At 33.8% G+C, this 19,317-nt stretch overlaps 2 protein-coding genes across 3 annotated transcripts; one reads left to right on the plus strand and one right to left on the minus strand.

Annotated features, from left to right (window-relative positions):
- Positions 3,946-9,521, minus strand: LOC109716427 (protein LIKE COV 1-like). 2 transcript variants are annotated; one of them, XM_020241866.1, is made up of 8 exons: positions 9,157-9,521; positions 7,967-8,167; positions 7,504-7,556; positions 5,853-5,962; positions 5,478-5,645; positions 5,303-5,400; positions 4,845-4,971; positions 3,946-4,397 (listed from the first exon to the last, which is right to left on the minus strand). In XM_020241866.1, the coding sequence occupies exons 1-8, from the start codon at positions 9,361-9,363 to the stop codon at positions 4,300-4,302; spliced, it is 1,062 nt and encodes a 353-aa protein (XP_020097455.1). In that variant the 5' UTR covers positions 9,364-9,521; the 3' UTR covers positions 3,946-4,299. The 2 variants fall into 2 exon arrangements, with proteins under 2 accessions (XP_020097455.1, XP_020097456.1); XM_020241867.1 differs by lacking the exon at positions 7,967-8,167.
- On the plus strand, positions 11,797-18,184 carry LOC109716430 (coiled-coil domain-containing protein 25). The gene is made up of 6 exons (XM_020241872.1): positions 11,797-12,144; positions 13,092-13,219; positions 13,431-13,534; positions 14,693-14,780; positions 16,790-16,851; positions 17,592-18,184. The coding sequence occupies exons 1-6, from the start codon at positions 12,032-12,034 to the stop codon at positions 17,742-17,744; spliced, it is 648 nt and encodes a 215-aa protein (XP_020097461.1). The 5' UTR covers positions 11,797-12,031; the 3' UTR covers positions 17,745-18,184.

Here is a 19,317-nt window from a genome sequence, read left to right on the forward strand (position 1 = left end):
TATTAAAAATTCAGCCGATTTTGATTTTTGTACATCATTAAACTAGCAAGTATTTCATACCGGTAGTTAAAAATTATTAATTTTGAAATCTTTTGACCGTAATATAAATAATGTAAAAAATTATAAAATTTGATTTTCAAAAGTTTTAAATACTCTAAAAAATATTTCACGGTATGGATCATTAATTTGGAAGCTCTATCGTCGAAAATTTTATATGAGTTATTCAATCTTTCAAAATTTTTAATTTATTGTCCAATTTTTCAATTTATTTAATTTAAGTAAGTCAACAGCATATTGACTTTAATTAACTAATTATTTATTATTTTAATAAATTTACAGTCAAAAGGATTAAATAAAGTATATTAAATAAGTATATAAAGATAAACAATACATTCAAATCAAACAAATTGAAATATTAAATTATTAAATTAAAATTTTGAAAGGTTGGATAACCAATTCAAAATAATTTATAATTTAGATAAATTCTGTATGTTTTTATCATTTTTATTTTATTTATTATATAAAATTCCACTAGTAACTTTATAACGTTTAGGTAAAAATATAATAAATTGATCTAAACTTTGGGTCATTTATAACTATTCAATATTTATGGAATTTAATTTTATTATCTAACCTTTAGGTTTATCTGATTTATTTTTGTCAAAGCAATTGCATGTATCTCATGCATTCAAGTATTTGTATATTATATTTAATTTTTTTTTAAACAAATGCGTCTCATATTGTTATTCAATAGCTTAATTTTAACTAAAAAAAATATCTCTCAGAAAAAAAAAAAAAAAAAAAAAAANATCTTATTTTAGTCATTAAAGATTATTAACTTTAGAATCACTTGAATATGAGCCAAACATTCCGAAAAATTATAAAATTTAATTCCTAATTCGCATAGCTTTTTAAATTTATTAGTGTTGATCGTCAATTCAAATATTTCATCATAAAAAATATACACAAATAAACATTCTGATTTACTTTTAAACATATTCCAACTCTACTCTTAACTTTTATAAATAAATTAAATCAGATCACTCTGTCATTATGAATCTATTAATTAAAAAAAATTTATCCCCAGAAAATATTAATCCCATAAACAACAAGATAGGTCAAATTAATATATTAATAAAAACTTCAAATGTACTAATTTTATTTTTAAACAAATAAAGCTAAAATAAAATGAAACTGGGTGCTACAAGTACAACATACATGTTCACTTTTTATCCCTTTTTCCATTTTTTTAATTAAAATATTCTGGTTTGATTCTCTCTTTGGCTGCTAATGATGGAGGCTTATCTACTTTATTAGTGAGATAATGAGTGATTACAGAGTTGGTTTATGTTGGTATAATTTAGAAGCAATTATTAGGTTATCATCATGCATAAAATATGCTATTTAATTAAGATGCCCTTTTAGCTTTTTGGCTCGCTACAAAAGTGTTATTTAAATAAAACTAAAAACTAAAAAAATTCTAAAAATAAGTGATTTTGTATTAAAAGTCATTTTTCAAGACATATAAATTTAATTATTTTTTGAATTAATATCTGGCTGCTATATATCATAATAGAAAAGTTATTTCAGGAGTGAGATCAGCCAAAATTACGAGTGTAACAGATGTGACTGCACTACTCCGTGACCGATGTAGCCGCATTAATGATGAAAGATTAAGTATCAAAATAATAATTTTGACTAATGAGGTGCTAAGTCAACCACTAATTGTGACTACAAATTTGCCCTACTAATTGTGACAATGCACATTACAAGGAGCACATGTTATATCAACAACACATCAAAGTAATTAGTAAATCAACATTAAAAAAAAAAGAAAAGAAAAGAAAAGAAAAGGAAAAGTAATTACTAGACCCCCTGTATATATCCATCTCTTTGATGATTCCATGGGTTTAGTAATTCTTGCTGCTTTATGCCTTTCTTAGCTCAATGTAGTGACCCCCTTCACAAGTCACTCACTTTTAGGTATTGACCCTCTCATTTTCTATTTAAGAGGAGTCCCTTTGCATTTATTACTCCCTCACTCCAAGTTATTGGCTCAAAAAGTTAAGATAATGCCCATTTTACCAAAGCTAAATTAATTGTAAGATTTATAGCTTTTAGGAATAGAATCTGCTCCGGCACTATATAGCACAAAAGTTTGAATTAATAAGAAACAGCTCAGAAATAGTTTTAACATCATGAGTATGGCGATGCTATTTTTCTATGTATCTCCCCATAAAATAATAAGTAAAATGAATGAAATTAAGAGCAGAATAATACGTAAATTGACCAATTTAGATAGCATAGTATAAGATTAAATTAGACACAAATAGAGAGTGTGCTTCTTTGCTAATATGTGAAAAGATCATGAAAGTGACCTCCCAACTGTAGTATTATTATTTCAGGGGCAAGAAGCCTTGGTTGGTTCAACAGCATCCTTTCTTTTCTTCTCATAGAATTGGATATTTGCACAAGATAAATTAAATCATAAAAATGTGACATATGACCTAATACCAGATTTAAGCCCCTGAGAAGGACATCACAACTTCTAAATCAAGCAGTGTTATCATAGCCCAATATAACTTCACTACTAAATTCATGGGGTAAATAAATATAATAAAAGGATAGATAAGTGAACAACAAGGGTTAATTACACTTATTTAGTAATTTTCATTTCTAATCTTAGATATTTTTTGCCATTGAGCCCCTAAGATATATTTAATGCTTTAGTTAAATCGCTTTCGTAAAAAAATCAGTTGATTCAAATACAAATTGTCATGTCAGTACTAAATCATATTTTCTACGACAACACCAAATCTTTTACGTGGCAATTTCCATCGGAAAAAATGATATATATATTTTTTAACAAAACAACCTAGAAACCTAATTGCAAAAAAACAAAAGTTTCAGGTAAAGGATGAGAACAATAGCACTGTGATTAACCCTTTTAGCAATTACTCTGTAAACACCACCCTAATAAAAGTTTATAAAAGCTATGAAGTTTTGCTAGTGATCCAAGAATTTCTTATTTTTAGGGCCAGGTTTTGTGAAACATTTTGCAAATCTTGCTCTAGAACCAGCCCATTTGCATTCCTAATTTTATAGGGTATATAAAATAATCCTAATTTTGAGGTGAACAAATCTCACCCAAAGTATGATTGTGGACATTTTCTTGTTTTGGGTTGAATAACAATAGCAGATCTGGGAACAGTGCAAGGAAAAGAATGGGACTAAAACATTTTTTTTTTTTTTAAAAAAAAAAGAAAGGAAAAGGAAATATAGAACCTGTATGGCCCCCCCCTTTTGCTGTCAGCAGTACCAAGCTCCACCATAGTATTTGGCAAAGTATTAACAAGGGAAAACTTCAAATATCATCCCTCTGATTTCATACTTTCTCACTTCAGTACCCTGTGATTTAAAGTGTATCAATTTAATGCCTTGCGGTTTCATTTTAATCTTTTTATTATTGATTTCACTAATTTTTTTCGTTAAATCAGTAACAAAGTTAAAACCAAAGGGTACTAAAGTGAATATTCGATAAATCTAGGTGGGGCATCTGAAGTTTTTGTATATAATTTAACAAATTATTAACAAAAAAGGTGACGAAAAGATAAAAATAAAATCACAGGACACTAACTTGATACACTTTAAACCACAGAATACTAAAATGAGAAAGTGCGAAACCACAGGAGTGGTATTTGAAGTTTACCCTATTAACAATCTAGAACTTCTGCACAATGTGAAGGAAAAATGAGATTCTAAGCCTTATTATAAGCAGAACCTCCAATTTAGTTCAGCTTATTTTGCTGCAAAAGAAGCTATTATAGATGTTTTAATAGTGTTTTCTCTAATATCACTATTCAAATAACACTTCATCAAACAACACTATATCGTACAGCACTGCCAAACTGGCCCACGAAGCAACAAAATCATCAAACCATCTGGGAACAAGAAACAAGCTTTTCGGTCATAGAAACCACCATATTTCCAATATTCAAGATGGAGATAAAATACTACAGAAGGCTCAGAAAGCAAATGCTGTAAAACACAACCACACAGCAGCTGGAAAAAAAAATGATACAGATTATTGAGCCGTAGTAAACTTTCTGATTCACCTATATTGTACACATAAATAAAATTCATAGTAAAAAGAATTTTACATGCCATCAGTATTTGCCTGGCTCGAAAACCACGAAAACTCGAGAGTTGACAAACTGAAATAGAAACCAAGCGATACATGGCTAATGCTGATGGCTCAAACTAACAAAGAAAAACAAAGGATGCGTGTATTAGCATATGTCAGCTTCGACTCGGCCTAGTTTTGTCCGCGTGGATACTATTTGGGATTAGTGTTGATAGTACTTGGGGCATCGACATGCCCCCCGAGACTACAATCTCTGCAGTAAAAGGAAGAGGATTATTTTGTTTTCTTTTTTCAAGAAACCTGTCCCATTAGTACATCAAAGAAGAAGGTAGGAAAAATAAAAAATGACCCCTATAACTATAGTTTTCTTTTTTCTAATAGGACCGTTATTTTTCGGTATTTTGATCAGTAATCACTAACTTTCACTTATTGGATTCAAACACTCCATACTATGAAGTCGGATTTTGCAGCAAAAGTTAATGTTAATTTCCACATACTAAGATACCATCAGTTCAAAGAGTAAATATCTCGAGGTAGACGTAAGATCTCATAAAGAAGAGTGATTGTTAGGGGGGCGCTCATCAAAAAAATTAAAATTAAGGGACCTACATCAAAATGGCCTATGGGCACCAAACCTAGATGTTAACAGAAGCATCATATGATCTTGAATACAACCACTCAACAGAACATTGTGGCTTACCAATTCCTTCACGGACGGATAAGTTTGGCCTAATAACATCCTTGGAATTGACCAGGAATATATCACCAATATACAGATGGTTGGTGGGAACGTAGACGCAGCATAGCTCCTCCTCACCTGAATCAGTCTGTTTAGAGAAAAGGAAAAATGAGAAAATGTATGACCAAAAAATTGTTACAGAAAGATAATTTGAGAACCGATATAGGGAAAAGAAGACCATTAATAACATCATCGTTTATTTAAGTTCCTTACAGCAACCCAACATAGTCCAGTATAAATACAGCTACTCTAAATCTGCAGTTACTTTGACCAAAAATGATTGTTCTTAGAGGCTATTATAATATAATAACAGTCACTAAATGTGGTTTCAACAACAGTTTACGTGATATGTGGGCCAAAGCATCAGAAATAAATGGGTCAGAAATACTTCATAGATAAGATAACATTTCACTTCAAACCTGAAGGACAACCGTCGAAGTAATGAACCCAAAAGCATATTCACCGATTCTGGGATGCCTTATGACGGCAACTTCCTTGAAGGCTTGCGTATTTTGATCTGTATAGCTAGATAATGTCAATGGCGACCCTTAGATCACAAAATAAGAATACCCATAATGGTACAGGAATAACAACCAGGTGATATGGCAGTGCTAATTTGTTTGGATGCATTGTAAATATGCCGCACAAATGGCATTCTCTTGATAAACCACTCTCCGAGGCTAAGTGCGGATGCTCCAAGCCAGGAGGACATGAACACCCCAACCAGGAAAATGAATGTTATGGAAGTTACAAAACCAAGCCCTGACAAAAATAATAATATCTAAATTTTAGATTGTAGATTTAAATAAGTTAGCAGGCTTATCTCCCAAAATTTCAAGCTAGAAGAGACAGAATTTCCACAAAGTAAAAAGATGAGCCTAGATAAATAAAAAAAATCCAGGCCAAATTGAAGAACATGAACTAATGGAAGTAGCACAAACTAGAGTATCAGGAAATATGATAGCATACCAAATATGCTGATTCCAAGGTTAGCATATATTGGAGAGAAAAACCCATCCACAAAATGAACAAACCACCAGGTGATATAGAAGGTTATTGCAATCGGAAACAAGATAACACTGCAAAATCAAGAAAGCTGTGAGGAGAAGTAAAAAGTAGGCTCACCCCAAATCAGGTTGTTTTCAATTAAATCAAAATAACACATTGGAAGTAGATTGAAAACACTATCGATTTATAAAAATTTCTTTTGATGTAATAAAAAACTAGAAAACCATTTTCTTTAGTAATTTGTGAGACATTTATATGACAAAAAGGGATGAGAGACACCTAAAAATGAAGTTGGTAGGGGGAACTACTGAAAATTCCTTTTAATTTTTATGAGAATTCTTATGCATCAATCAGTACAAGAAAGGCAAAATAGATTATAATATATCTTCCTTTATATATTCTTGCCTCATAAAGCTGAAATCATCGACTTTAAGGGTTTCACGTTGGTCATGGGCTAAAAGTTCTTTTGGCCAAAATATAAAGCCAAAATTCAAAGCATTTTTATTCCAAATTGTAAAACCTGGTTCGTAAGCAGTTATTTAACCTTCGAAGGAGATCGCCTACAATATTTTGCACGTCAGTATCATACCAGATCTATCTAACAAGTTACACTATTCTAGATATACATCTTTACGATAAAGAAATGACAATACTTCAGGCGGACCATTAGCTAGGTTTGACTAACTAAATTAAACAGTTAAAAATATTTGAAGAAGGTCTGAATCTGATCTTTCTTTATCAAGACTAAAATACAACTACTGCCCATGTTATTGTTTTTCAATATGCTCATTCTCTTGACCCTTTAACACAGATTTGAAGGCAAACTCTTACCAATAATTGGACTTCCTTCAATATATCATTTCGTGGTTTTACAGTATTCATGCTAAAAAATTAAATGCTTCCCTCTAAGTCACACAAACTTTTACGCTGGCTCAAGTATATTCCTTCTATCTAGGTATTTGTTCATCACCAAAGCAGTTGCTTGTTATTTGTTAAGTAAAATGATTCTTTACACTAGTTACAAAATCAAACGTTACTAGTCCTAACAAGAAGACACAACAATTTCAAAAGTCCTTCTAACCTTATGAACTCCCCATACTAGTCATTTTATGAAAACTACAGAGGACCAATAGATCTCAAAGAGAATTATGATAGAATAAGCTAACACGAACTTGTGCAGATCTTGTTCAAAGTTGCTAACCTTTTTGCAAATCTCAAAAACTAGAAGGTTATTTTTTTCTTCCCTTATCATGTCATGTATAAAGGTTCCTTAGATGCGCTCAACAACTCCAAATAGAAACATTCAGGAATATAATAAGAAGGTAAAACAACCAGCAATTTGCAGGGCATTGGAACTAGAGAGCTAGAGAACCTTAAGAGGCCTCTATAGCAAAGACACCATCTTTTAACCTGCCTAAGATCGATAGAAACGTTGTCTAAGATCCATAGAACCTACAAAATCTGAGAATACCAGAAACCCATGCTGTTGGAGTAACATTTTATCCAGGCAAACATTATACACAGAAATAAAGAACAAAATATGAAAAATAAGAGCAATTTACTAGAAAGATGTTTGAATATAAAAATTGAACAATAAACAAAAGAAACTCACCATCCAGTCATGAACTTTTTTGATGCCCAACTGCGAATAATGCTATAAAATGCCTGCAAGTTACATTTATTACTCGTCCAAGGACTAAAATGAGATAAATCAAAAATAAATTACACTCTGCTAAAAGGTTTCCTTATTTAAACACAATAAATTGTAATATAGAAACCTAATGTATTATCTAAATATTTCGAATAATATGGCTGTTCTTAAGATAGCAGAACAACGTATTCATATCGATATAGTGTAGAAGTTACCGTCCCATCTAGAATGGGTGTGTTAAGGTTAAACGAAGAAAAGAAAACTTGACTTGCAAAGAAAAGAAGATTATATATATGAAGACACGCGCATAGCTACTTTTGATACATAGAAATGCATTAATTAAACTAATGCAACAGATTATAGCCATCAAGCAACTATTGTGTTGAGCTTAGAAATCCATAAAAGTTTTGAAAACAAAGATTACCATGCCAATCGGCACAGCGGGCATGTGCCGACCATGTCGACCAAAGCAACGCCTATATGCCATGTGCCAATATTCACCAACACATAAAATGGGCTCCTTACGAGGGGCATGTCGACTGTGCCGAGTTTCAGCATGTCTCACGCCACGGCACATTTTGTGCTCCAATCGGCATGCCCCTGTCCCACGGCAGGTTAATCTATACTGCAAAGTGCAAAACAAATATTAAGTAACCAGGGGTTAATGCTTTAATTTAACAAGTGTTTCGTTTCAAACCGCTAATGCTTTTCTTTTGGTTTTTGAACTCTAATTCTATCCGATTACAGGCGCAGGCAAAACAAAGTTCTTCGTTCTTGTTATTGTTCACTAGCTTCCAAACCCATCCCCTCCTCTCTTTTTTTGGTAAATAAGGTACAATGAAGTGACGAGAAGTCGCTAGTAGATTTTTTTTTTTTTTTTTTGGTTGCCAAGGAAATCCCATAGAGATTGAATGTTGTTGGCTTAAATTGGTCAACATCCTGCCTTGTAGCGGGGGGCCAAGTTGGGCCGAGTCATGTTCGAAATGGCGGGAGGTCGGGTTGAGCCGAATCATATTCGAAGTGACGTGAGGCTGATTGGGCTGAGTCACATTGAAAGCTATAAGCGCTGTGTTTGTACGCTTTAAATGAATTGGTTGCGTATTTCTAACCGCTTGAACTTTTGGGATTAATGGTTAGCGCCAACGATCCGACAAATGCATCGACCATTATTTGGTGCATCCGATCATATAGCATTTGAGTTTGAAAAGCATAGAAAACTACAAGCAAAACCAAATGAGGCCTAAACTGAACAACTGCAGCGATACGAAGTGTTTCACTAACAAATAAAAAGATACGCGTATATGATTTTCCCTTTCAAACATGCATGTTTGAACATAACATGCTCATATGCTACCAAACTAGGCTCCAAATTGTGGAGTCGCACGGAGTTTATAGTAGAGAAAGAAACCTGTTCTTAGCTGAAATATAGCAAAAGATGATGGCCAAAAACTGATTAAGTTCACGCGCTTATATTTCATCATGTAGATCACAAAATCAGTAAATTCGAACTGGAGAAAGGAGATGAATGAAACAGATAGATAGATAGATAGATAGATAGATAGCGACAGAGAGAGAGAGAGAGAGAGAGGAGAGAGAGAGAATGGAGAGAGAGACCTCTGCGCCGGAGGAGCGGTGGGCGGCGGCGGCGGCGGCGGCGGCGGCGGCGGAGGAGGGATTTGAGTCGGAATCGTAGGCGTCGGCGACGGGGATGAGCAGCTCCCGCTCCCTCTCCCTCTCCCTGCTCGCCATGGCGATCATCGACGACGACGACGACGACGACGACGGCGGCGGCGGCGGCGGCGGCGGCTTCTCCTCCCCCATCACCTCCTCCTGAATCTCTTCCGGCCGTCCCTTCTATATTTTCGGGGAACAGTCTGCTCTTCCCGCCTCGGGAAGACAGAATCAGAGAAGAAGACTTCTGGGAAGTCTGCGGTATCCAAATGTAAACAGCCACGAAGAGAGTAGAAAATTGAAGAAGTCTTTTTCACTTTAATCCTCATACAAATTTTTACTGGACTAAAAAACTTTATAAAAAATCTATTTGGCTAAATAATAATATGAAAAAAATTGAATGAAGATGGTAAATAATTTACCGTATTTTATAAATTAGTTAGCGAAATAAAATTTTGAAAAACTTATTTAATAAATTAAAAATTTTAATAAAATTATTGTGAAAAAAAAATGTTCAAGGGAAGGAGAGAACGAACGTGAGACTGAAAGGGACGGCTCAACTTCACCTCAGTTGGTGAATTCTCTAATCCGGGCTCTTTAGTTGCCTTGATTACACCTGCATTATAATTATAATCATTGTTATATTCAATATATTTAAATTTAATTACTATATGACATAGTGCTGTAATTAAAGTTATGTCCAAATGGCCGAAATTTTAACTATAATAATTGAAGAGAATAACTTTAAATAAAAAATAATTTTGGTTCTCTAATTACTTTTATATATATTATTATAATATTATATATATATATATATATATATATATATATATATATATTATCATATAATATTTCTACATTAGATATAATTTTACTAATACACGTATAGAGTAATAAAATTTTAAGAATATATTTCTCAATTGCATGTAATCAAATAAATTATTTATAGTTACAGTATTTTTTACTACAACAAACTAAGTAAAATGCATATAGTTATAATTACTGTATTTTTAACTGTATATATTTTCATCTGTATTGTATTTTTAATTACATCATTAGGTTGGTAATATTTAGCCAAGTTACAATTTGGTGTTCCCAACTCTCTCTCTCTCTCTCTCTCTCTCTCTCTCTTGACACTGATTCAATGGAATTCTTCTCATTGCTACTGTATAGAGATTTTTTTAAAAATTTTATACTTACTTTTAAGGTATGTTCAGTTTATGCATTGCATATTTGCATTTACAATTCGATAATCAATATATTAAAATTAAAATCTAATTTAATAAATATAATTAATAATCTTCAACGAATTTGTATAAGGAGTTATATAATTTGAAAATTCTATTATTTGGCCAGTAGTTTTTTAAAATTTTAAAAAAACTATTAATTAATTTGTGAAAATTCGTATTTAAAAGTAGATATAGGTCAAAGTAACAATCCACTCAACATTTCTACACAAACTTTGCTTAAGCATCTAAAGTAAAAGAGTAAAATTATTTTCGATTGTAAAAGCTTAATTTTATTGTTTAGTTCATTATAAATTAAATTTATTTATAATTTTACTTTTTTGAAGTACTGAACTGACTTTACCGTTGGCCGTATTGAAGTAAATTACGAAAGAAAAAAAAAAACTAATTATAAAAAATGAATTGCTCTAAATTTTTTTATTATCTATTATGCTAGTGTGAAATTTTTTTAATAAAATAAAAATATTAAATAATTATAATTTCAAACTCAAATGGTTGTGAATTTTTTTTAAATTTAAATTTTAATTCAATTGAAAATTATTTTAAATTTAAAAATTACTCACAGAACTTAATGCATTCTTTAAAAAAAAAAGATAAATTACAGAAAATTTCCATGTCAATATCCGTCTTTTTACTTTTCTCCTCTATCGTTTAAAAACATACAGTTTATCCCTTTGTAAAATAAAAAATGTTCACTTTACCTTCTGTCGTTAGTGTCCCATTTGGAATCCGTTTATAAAATATTATTATATATTTTTTATACTAAAAATACCCTCAGCCTCCTCTTCTGCGGCCTCGCCCTTCTCCGCCTCGCCGCCTCGCCCTCCTCCGCTGCCTCGTCCTTCCTCCGCTGCCTCGTTCTTACCCACATTTCCCTTCGCGCCCACAAACACCCCCTCTTCCTCCTCCGCCGCCTCACCTTCGCCCTCGTTGCCTTTGCCCACCTCTCCATCTATGCCCATCTTAATTTCCTCCCTACTGTTGTCGAAATGGAGGGGCGATGATGGTGCAAGAGAAGAAGGGGAGCAGGTGGAGAAGAAAATGGAGAGATCGACCGCAGATGAGCAAGACGAGGGAGGAGACGAAAATGGTGAGAAACAAATTAGTCATTTTGTCATCATAGTTCACACCGTACCCCTCTATGAACATTTTTTATTTTATAAGGGAGCAAAGTGTAAGTTTTTAAATGACATAAGGGAAAGTTAAAAAACAGATATTGAGAGGGTTTTTATGTAATTTAACCAAAAAAAAAACTGGTTATCTTTTACATTTCTATGCACGTGACATGCACGTGGGACTACGAGCTTAATTAATTTATTCGTTATTTATTACAATCCGAAACCCAACCATCACAAATTCACACCACACGGAAACAAAATCCCCAAAATCATCCAAACTCTTCCTACCAATCTCCCGAAACCCTAAAACCCCCAATTGCGATCCCTACCCACATCCCCTATTCGATCGATTTTGCGCCTTCAAAATCCTTCTTTTGTCGTCCCAGGTTCCTAATTTTCTTCGAAACCCTAGGATTCCTCTCCAATTTGGGGTTGGAGAAGCTTGAAGTCGCCATGGTTTTCTACTTCAAGGCCCGTCCCGAGGCGGGGGATTACACCATCTTCATGGGGCTGGACAAGTATGAGAACGAGGAGCTCATCAAGTACGGGTTCCCCGAAGACATTTGGTAACCCTCTTTTACCCTAGAGTTGAGTTCTTTTTTGGTGATGGGTCTTGTTGTTTCTTAAATCATCTTGTATTTTTTTTGAGATGTATCTGATGTTGATGACAAATTTATGTTGTCATATGTTATTTTTCACGTTCAATTTTGATGTAAATTTGCTTTCTCTTTGCCGCAGAAGCACCGTTTGGCACTTGATTTATACAATTTGCTTTCTCTAGCGAATGTTTATGATGCATCTCATTCTTGTCATGATGCTAGCCATCTTAGGGTTTCTTTTCTTTTTCTTTGTTTTCATGCCAACTCTGGGATGTGAATTTTTTTTTTTGTAACTCCATTCAGGACTTACATTTGAAGGTTACAAAATATTGTTTTGGAGTCCTGAAAAGTTTTTCTTCAGGTTTTCCAATGCTGGTCTGTAGGACTTCTTTAATTTTGGTCTTCTTTATTGGATTTGGAGAGCTCTCTAATTGGTGTCGATGCCATAAGTTGATTTGCGCTTCTTTTGGATGGCGAGAAGAGAAGAGGAAGGGAAAAGAGAAGGAGAGAAAAGAAAGAAAAGAAAAGAAAGTGATTTTCTCTGCAGTTGTTTGGTAAAGGGAAGAAAAGAAGAGAGACCAACTTTCTCTCCCCCTCTCTCTCCACTTTCAGAGAGAAAAGAAATTGACTCTCTCCGTTTCTTTCACTTTCTTTTCTCTCCTCAAGTTTCAATCCAAACCAGGAGAAATGATTTTCTCTCCTAAAAATTCTTTTCTTTTCTATCCTTTTCTCTCCATCCAAGCCGAGTGCTACAGAAGCCCACTAGAAAAGAATAGAGTTTCTTCTTCTTCTTCTTCTTCTTCTTCTTTTTTCCACTGTAAGATTCCAGTGAGATTTGTGGATTGCGTTCTTGTTAATGTCGCTATCAGCTCTTACATCACAACTTGAATGTTCTGTCTTGGCTGTGAATGTAGGTTTCATGTGGATAAGATGTCCTCTGCGCATGTCTATGTGAGATTAAACAAAGGTCAGACTATTGATGACATAGGTGAAGGTTTGCTGGAAGATTGTGTGCAGCTCGTCAAAGCCAATTCTATTCAGGGTAACATTTTTTAAAAAATTTACTCTTGGCCTTACTGTCATCTTGATCTAACAACTGTTTCTTTATCATTTTCTTTTGACTGCAAAGTGTTGGTTTCACTACTTTAATCCTACCTGGGTGGTCGGGTCTGTTTTCCCCTCACTGAAGTTGTTTTTGCTTGCAACAATCTGAGTAGTGATCATTTGTAATAATAATGACTATAATGTTGTAGGCAATAAGGTGAACAATGTGGATGTTGTTTATACTCCATGGTATAATTTGAAGAAGACGCCTTCAATGGATGTTGGTCAAGTCGGTTTTCACAACTCTAAAATGGTGAGTTCTATAGTGCTCTGTCTCTTGGTCCATCCCATAACAGATATGTATGTGAGTTACTGTAGTAGTAGATGCATTACTTGATGATGTCACTTCTCACTTCCGATATGGTTGAGTACTTGAAAGCTTTCTATTCTGCAGAAGATAAACAATAGATCTCTGGGACACATTCACTGCTCATCTGTTTTTCTTTTTGGAATCAGCGAGCTGGGAAGAGATTTTTTTTTGTATATATAGTTCTTTTTTGTTAAGTGCATAAAGTTGCTGCTTTTTCACTTTAGAACTGTTGTAACATATGACTTATAGGAAAACATTATAACCAACAACATTTATCTACTAATATAATTTAAGTTTACTTATTGTGTTTTTTTTTAATTGATTTAGCACGATTATTATTACTAAGAGGTCTCATTGTTGACTGCAATTCAAGCTTGTGTGCAATCCTCCTTAATAATGTTCTTATTTTTGCTGCACATAAAAAATATTAACTGTCTTGTCCTCTATTAAAGGATCTTCTTTTCTATCGATTCATTTGCACAGTCAGCTTTGTTCAGAAGTCAGATGATTAGGGTTTATTAAATGTTTTTCCGTTGCCTTCCTTGCTATTGGAAGTTTCCTTACACTTTTCTGTGTAGCATCCAATGGTAAATGTCCTACCCCTGGAAGATTGATAGGGTGTTCAGTATTCCCTATGCTGACTGTCTGTGAACATAAGTATAAATACAAGCTATTAAATTTTAGTGTTAATTTGTCATGATTGACATTCTGGTTTATTTATCTGTACCATCCTTTTCTTGCTAGCTGTTCAACAGTCAAGCCATATGTTTGTAAAGAAAATATTATTCATTTATTGACTGTTGTGGTTATGCAACACATGCAGAGTATTATTAGTAAATAATGGAGGAGGTTTCTAGATGTCTAGTCTTGTTAACCTTTAAAGAAGTAGCATTTAGTTGTCCCTCCGATTAAACTTTCATGTCTGTTCTAGTTGTTTGTATCTGTTCGGGTTTGCTTAAAATTTTCCTTTTTTTTGTCTTTTGAGTTTTTTTTCTTCATTACAGTTTGGAGATATATTAATTGTTATCAGTGTGTTTTTGTGATGAAATAATTTGTTGATTAATATGATCAATAATATTTCATCCAGTTACTTCTTTCCAGGTTCGCACGGTGAAGGTAGAAAAACGGATTAATGAGATAGTTAACAGGTTGAACAAGACAAAGGTGGAGCGCAAGCCAGACTTGAAAGGTAAAGTCATTTTCATTTTCAAATCCATTTATTGTGAAGTCTTCATACTATGTGGTTTATTAGTTATATTGCTATCTCAGCATCAGCTAGATGCTTTTAGTTGGTCGGTTGACAAGTACCGTGTGGCGTTGATAGCTGCAATTATTAACCACAAATAGGAAAGAACAATAGTGATTCCCATAGTGGGGCAAGCGAAATGGGAGCTACCCTAAACAGTGAAAATGGGGTTGTGGGAGCACAAGTATTGTGCTGCTATGTAAAAATACTAGTCTTTCCTGGTTTGTCGGAATTTGAAGTTAGTGTTTGTTCTATGCATATGTATATAGCATGGATCGTCATAAGTTACTTTGAGATATTATCCCCACTTGCATCTTCTTTAAACAATATGCTAATGCATGAGCAATATGATCCAGTACTTAGGACAGGCTTTCTAATGCTTTTGTTAGGTATCCTAAATGATGAGTTATAGAGTTACAACTGGTTTATATCTGTATTTTTCTTGGGTATCAATATGAGTATCCTTTTTTTTTGTATGTTGAAGTCCTGTTGAATATAGAAGTTTGTGTCTAGAATTTGAGATGTTAATATAATCTCAATACATAGGTTTCAAATGATTACTGAACTTTTCTGTTGACGTTCCTTTGATGTCCTGCTGCGACATTGATAATTTGATGCCTTTCCTTCTTACGTCCCGAATTCTATATATACATTTGCAAGTGGTAGCTTTATTAGATATGATGACAAATTTATGTAGTATAGGTCCCGACCAAAGAATTTAACTGATTGAAAGGAAATCAGCTTTTCCATATAAAATAAACAAATGATATCTAATCTGCAGTCATTAAGATGCCTTCATCATAGATAATATCAGACAAACATGATTGCCTTCCAAAATGAGTGAAACAGCAAATTCCTCCCATATATTATGAATGAAACGGTGTTGACATATTCCAAGCCCAAGGCTTCTCACTAAAGAGAAATAAAGCATTTGAAGTCTTTGCTGACATACTCTGACATGCTGTGTCCATAGACAAATTATTATTCTTATTGTGTTACTGTTTCTTTTAGACAAAACGTATCACCTTACCTGAACTGCAGTACATGTTGAGTTTGGCACCTAAACTTTAAAAAATTTTGATTGACTACCTACTCTTTAAGTTCTTTGGATTTAACTTTCTCTCAGTTAAAGCTTAACAGCATTTGCAACTGTTTTCAGAGAATGTTGAGTTCTGAAGGAACTCAATGGGCTTTTCTGAAATTGATAGTATTGAAAGATTAGGTAGTGAAATAAAAATATGCGAAGGACCCATTTCAAATTGTGTTATACTTTAGGTCAGGTCTATATGTTTGTATCCTTTTCTTAGCTAATAGGCTTAGAATAGTTGTCACTATGTATCTTTTGACCCGCCGAGTTCTCGCTCAGATGCCTTGTCTCTACTAATTTTAATGCAAAATGAAGTATCAGCAAAAGCATTATTTTATTCTTCCTTTTTCTTTCTTTTATTTATATGTAGCTGTTATTCGTGCCATGCAATAACATGAGTAAAAAAACCTATTATTTGATTTGTTTAAAGCCCACAATTTATTGAATTTCTTTCGATATCAACTCTGCTAGGTCATCACATATTAAGTAGTTAGCTGTGCTTGTCTGTTGCTTTATTACTTTGTTGATTACTTTTTATTTGGTTTAGAGATTTTGGCGGATAGAGAGAACAAAATAACCGATCGTAATCTGATAACAAAGATAAAGTTTGTTTCACTATCTAACCTACATTTTAATTCTTTTGCCTTGTAATTGATTGTTAGTGTATATTATCCATGACCAGTCCTGTGGCTTTATCCAAGTCCTTTATGTAGCTCCATGAAGTTTGCTCTCTACTTTCACCGTCTATCTCTATGTGCTGAGCATAAAATTAATATATATATATATATATATATATATATATATATATATATATATATTGTTTCTAGTCATACTTGCTGACTGATAACCTTTTTTGTACTTGCAGCTGAGCGCGAAGCTATAAATGCAGCTGAAAGAGCAGAAAGGAAGCTTCAATTGAGAGATAAAGTGAGTCCTTCAACACTTGTATACACAAGGACATACAAGAAGTAGATATTTAGGACATATACGTAACAAGATTAAAACAGAGCATGTTTAAGCATATTGTTATTGTTCCCATGTTTAGCAAACTTAGAGCATAGGCCAAGTAATAGATAGGGCTTTTTACCTGCCCTGCTAGCTTTGTAGTCGCTAAACAAGTGCCTTGTTCGATGTGGGTTATATGCTTATACTACTAATTAGAATAGTCAATAACCCATTTGTGATAATTTAGGCCTCTTTTGGTATCATTGCCCTTCCATATTTTTTTCAAACACTAATTTTATATAATTTGGTATACTAGTGGAAGAACTTTTCTATTGTTGTTATGGTTGGTTAGCTTGCAATGCACTCCGTCGGTCCGGCCAAGTAATGGTTGACCACTTTAAAAAGAATTTGTATGGAAAAAAAAAGAGAGTTGTTTTTAAATTTTCTTTTTTTTTTTGTTCCCAAGTGGTGCCTTGGCTGTAAGGATTGCTAGCAATCCGTCACTCCCTCCTATGCTATTTCATATGGGTTGTCTATTTAAAATAATAAGAAAATGGCAACAGTCCCAAACGAGGCCTCAGCCAATCCTTTCTCGGAGGTCTATTTTATAGTTGAGCCACGTTGACGCCGAATGGTTAATATCTTTGTATTGAGTGATAACTTCTTATATTTGGATTTGGATCAGTATCTATTAGTAAGCTAATTTGTGTTGGCGCGTGCAGAAACGTCGGGAAGAGATGGAGAGGCTCGAGAAAGAGAAACAGGCAGAGATTAGAAGCTACAAGGGCCTGATGGTTGCAGAAAAGATGACATCTAACAAAGAAATCGCATCTGCGAGTAAGTCCCTACAGGAACTGGAAGAGGACTTCATGTAAGCGCATCGCCGAAGTTTCACACTTCAAACATCGGAGGCTCCATCAGATGGCTGCAGTTAAGGTGAATACCTTCAATCTTCGGTGTTCCAAGTAATGGAATTCCCAAGTGAATGCCGCTCTGCGATGATTCTGTTGTTGCGCCTGCTTTAGACCTGCAATAAATTATGTGCGGTTGATACATGTTTTACTCGCTATGAGACATATAATCCATTTGTTTGGATTGTTGTTTCTATTTCTTGCTGGTTTTATCAAATTTGACCTCGCGAGCAAATGGAAGCTTTAACTCAAACGATTCAGGACCTAAGGTAAATATCCGATTAAGTGCTACTCATTATCCAATATTTATACATCTCTAATGCTGATTGTTATACATGATTTGTATATTGATGTTGTGATGATTTGTATATTTATACTTTGCTAGCAAGTTGGTTCCCATCCTACATTAGTTTGAGTTGCTTTGATCTGCCTCATTTGGTTCATGCCCTGTTGGTGTTTTCCCCCTATTTTTTCTGTCCAAGTTACTTAAACACAATCCTTATCCAGTAATGTTGGGGTTGATGCTGAAGTGCTTGTAGTTTATTCATTCCTCTGGTTTGTTTAATAACAAAAAAAAATAGTATAATTTTATTTTTCACTTTGTAGTCAAACATTTTCAGGCAACCAAATATGTCCTTACCGGAAGTCGCGTGCTCTGAAGTAGTTTCTGTCATAAATGTTCATTTTTGTTGCTTGGTTTAGGACGTGTTTGTTAACACGAGCTCGACTCTATGGAAGATGGCGAGTTCTGTCTGTATGGGTGAACTCGACTTTGTGCGTGACGATCGGTAAGTCATGAGTTTGCGCTGTACACGAACTCGCAGCCCCGTGAGACTGTCTTGTGCCTGCAGGCCCCATCGACTTCCAACCGCCGGGGATCTTGAGCTTCATGAAGCAGCATCGTCGAAGCTAGACTTCCATGGAAGTTTTGACTTTCATGGAAGTAAATACACCCTTATCTTAAGTTCATTTTCGATCAAAACTCAAAAGTTTCAAAATACTAGACTTTCATGGAAGTAAATACACCCTTATTGTACGTTCATCTTCGATCAAAACTCAAAAATTTTAAAATACTAGACTTTCACGGAAGTAAACACACCCTTATCGTAAGTTCATCTTCGATCAAAACTCAAAATTTTCAAAATACCGTAATGGGCTTCAGCCCACCTAAGGTAGAAGTCAACTACAGAAAAAAATAATAATAATAATAAAATATTAATTCAGTTTTTATGTCACCAGCTTTTGCATCATTTGTTTCTAGCTATACAAATAAACAACAAAAAAGAAAAATAATATTTACCAAAACTTTTAACTTTCGAAAGTTTATTTTAGCCTAAATTTTATTTATTTTCTGTAAAACAAACAGATCAACTGCTCCAAGCAAAGGTAATGTTTAATTTATTAATTTATGTTTTTCAAGTAAATCTTTTATTAAAATTAGGCCCCAACATCAGCAAAGATTTTTGTTGGCACAAACGGGTCGGATGGAGTTGTTATTCGGAGGTTCACTGTACCTTGCTAACAATCCAAACCGGTG

Source organism: Ananas comosus, linkage group 10 (genome assembly GCF_001540865.1).
Source record: "Ananas comosus cultivar F153 linkage group 10, ASM154086v1, whole genome shotgun sequence".
Lineage (NCBI taxonomy): Eukaryota > Viridiplantae > Streptophyta > Magnoliopsida > Poales > Bromeliaceae > Ananas > Ananas comosus.

What these genes read in the sequence shown, in the direction of transcription:
- LOC109716430 (XM_020241872.1), top strand. Translation starts at nt 12,032, where the DNA reads ATGGTTTTCTACTTCAAGGCCCGTCCCGAGGCGGGGGATTACACCATC. An exon ending in GGGTTCCCCGAAGACATTTG is followed by an intron (nt 12,145 to 13,091) that starts GTAACCCTCTTT and finishes CTGTGAATGTAG; the next exon opens with GTTTCATGTGGATAAGATGT. An exon ending in GCGCAAGCCAGACTTGAAAG is followed by an intron (nt 14,781 to 16,789) that starts GTAAAGTCATTT and finishes TTGTACTTGCAG; the next exon opens with CTGAGCGCGAAGCTATAAAT.
- LOC109716427 (XM_020241866.1), bottom strand. Translation starts at nt 9,363, where the DNA reads ATGGGGGAGGAGAAGCCGCCGCCGCCGCCGCCGCCGCCGTCGTCGTCG. An exon ending in CCGCTGTGCCGATTGGCATG is followed by an intron (nt 7,557 to 7,966) that starts GTAATCTTTGTT and finishes TGTAACTTGCAG; the next exon opens with GCATTTTATAGCATTATTCG. An exon ending in AAAAAGTTCATGACTGGATG is followed by an intron (nt 5,963 to 7,503) that starts GTGAGTTTCTTT and finishes TTGATTTTGCAG; the next exon opens with TGTTATCTTGTTTCCGATTG.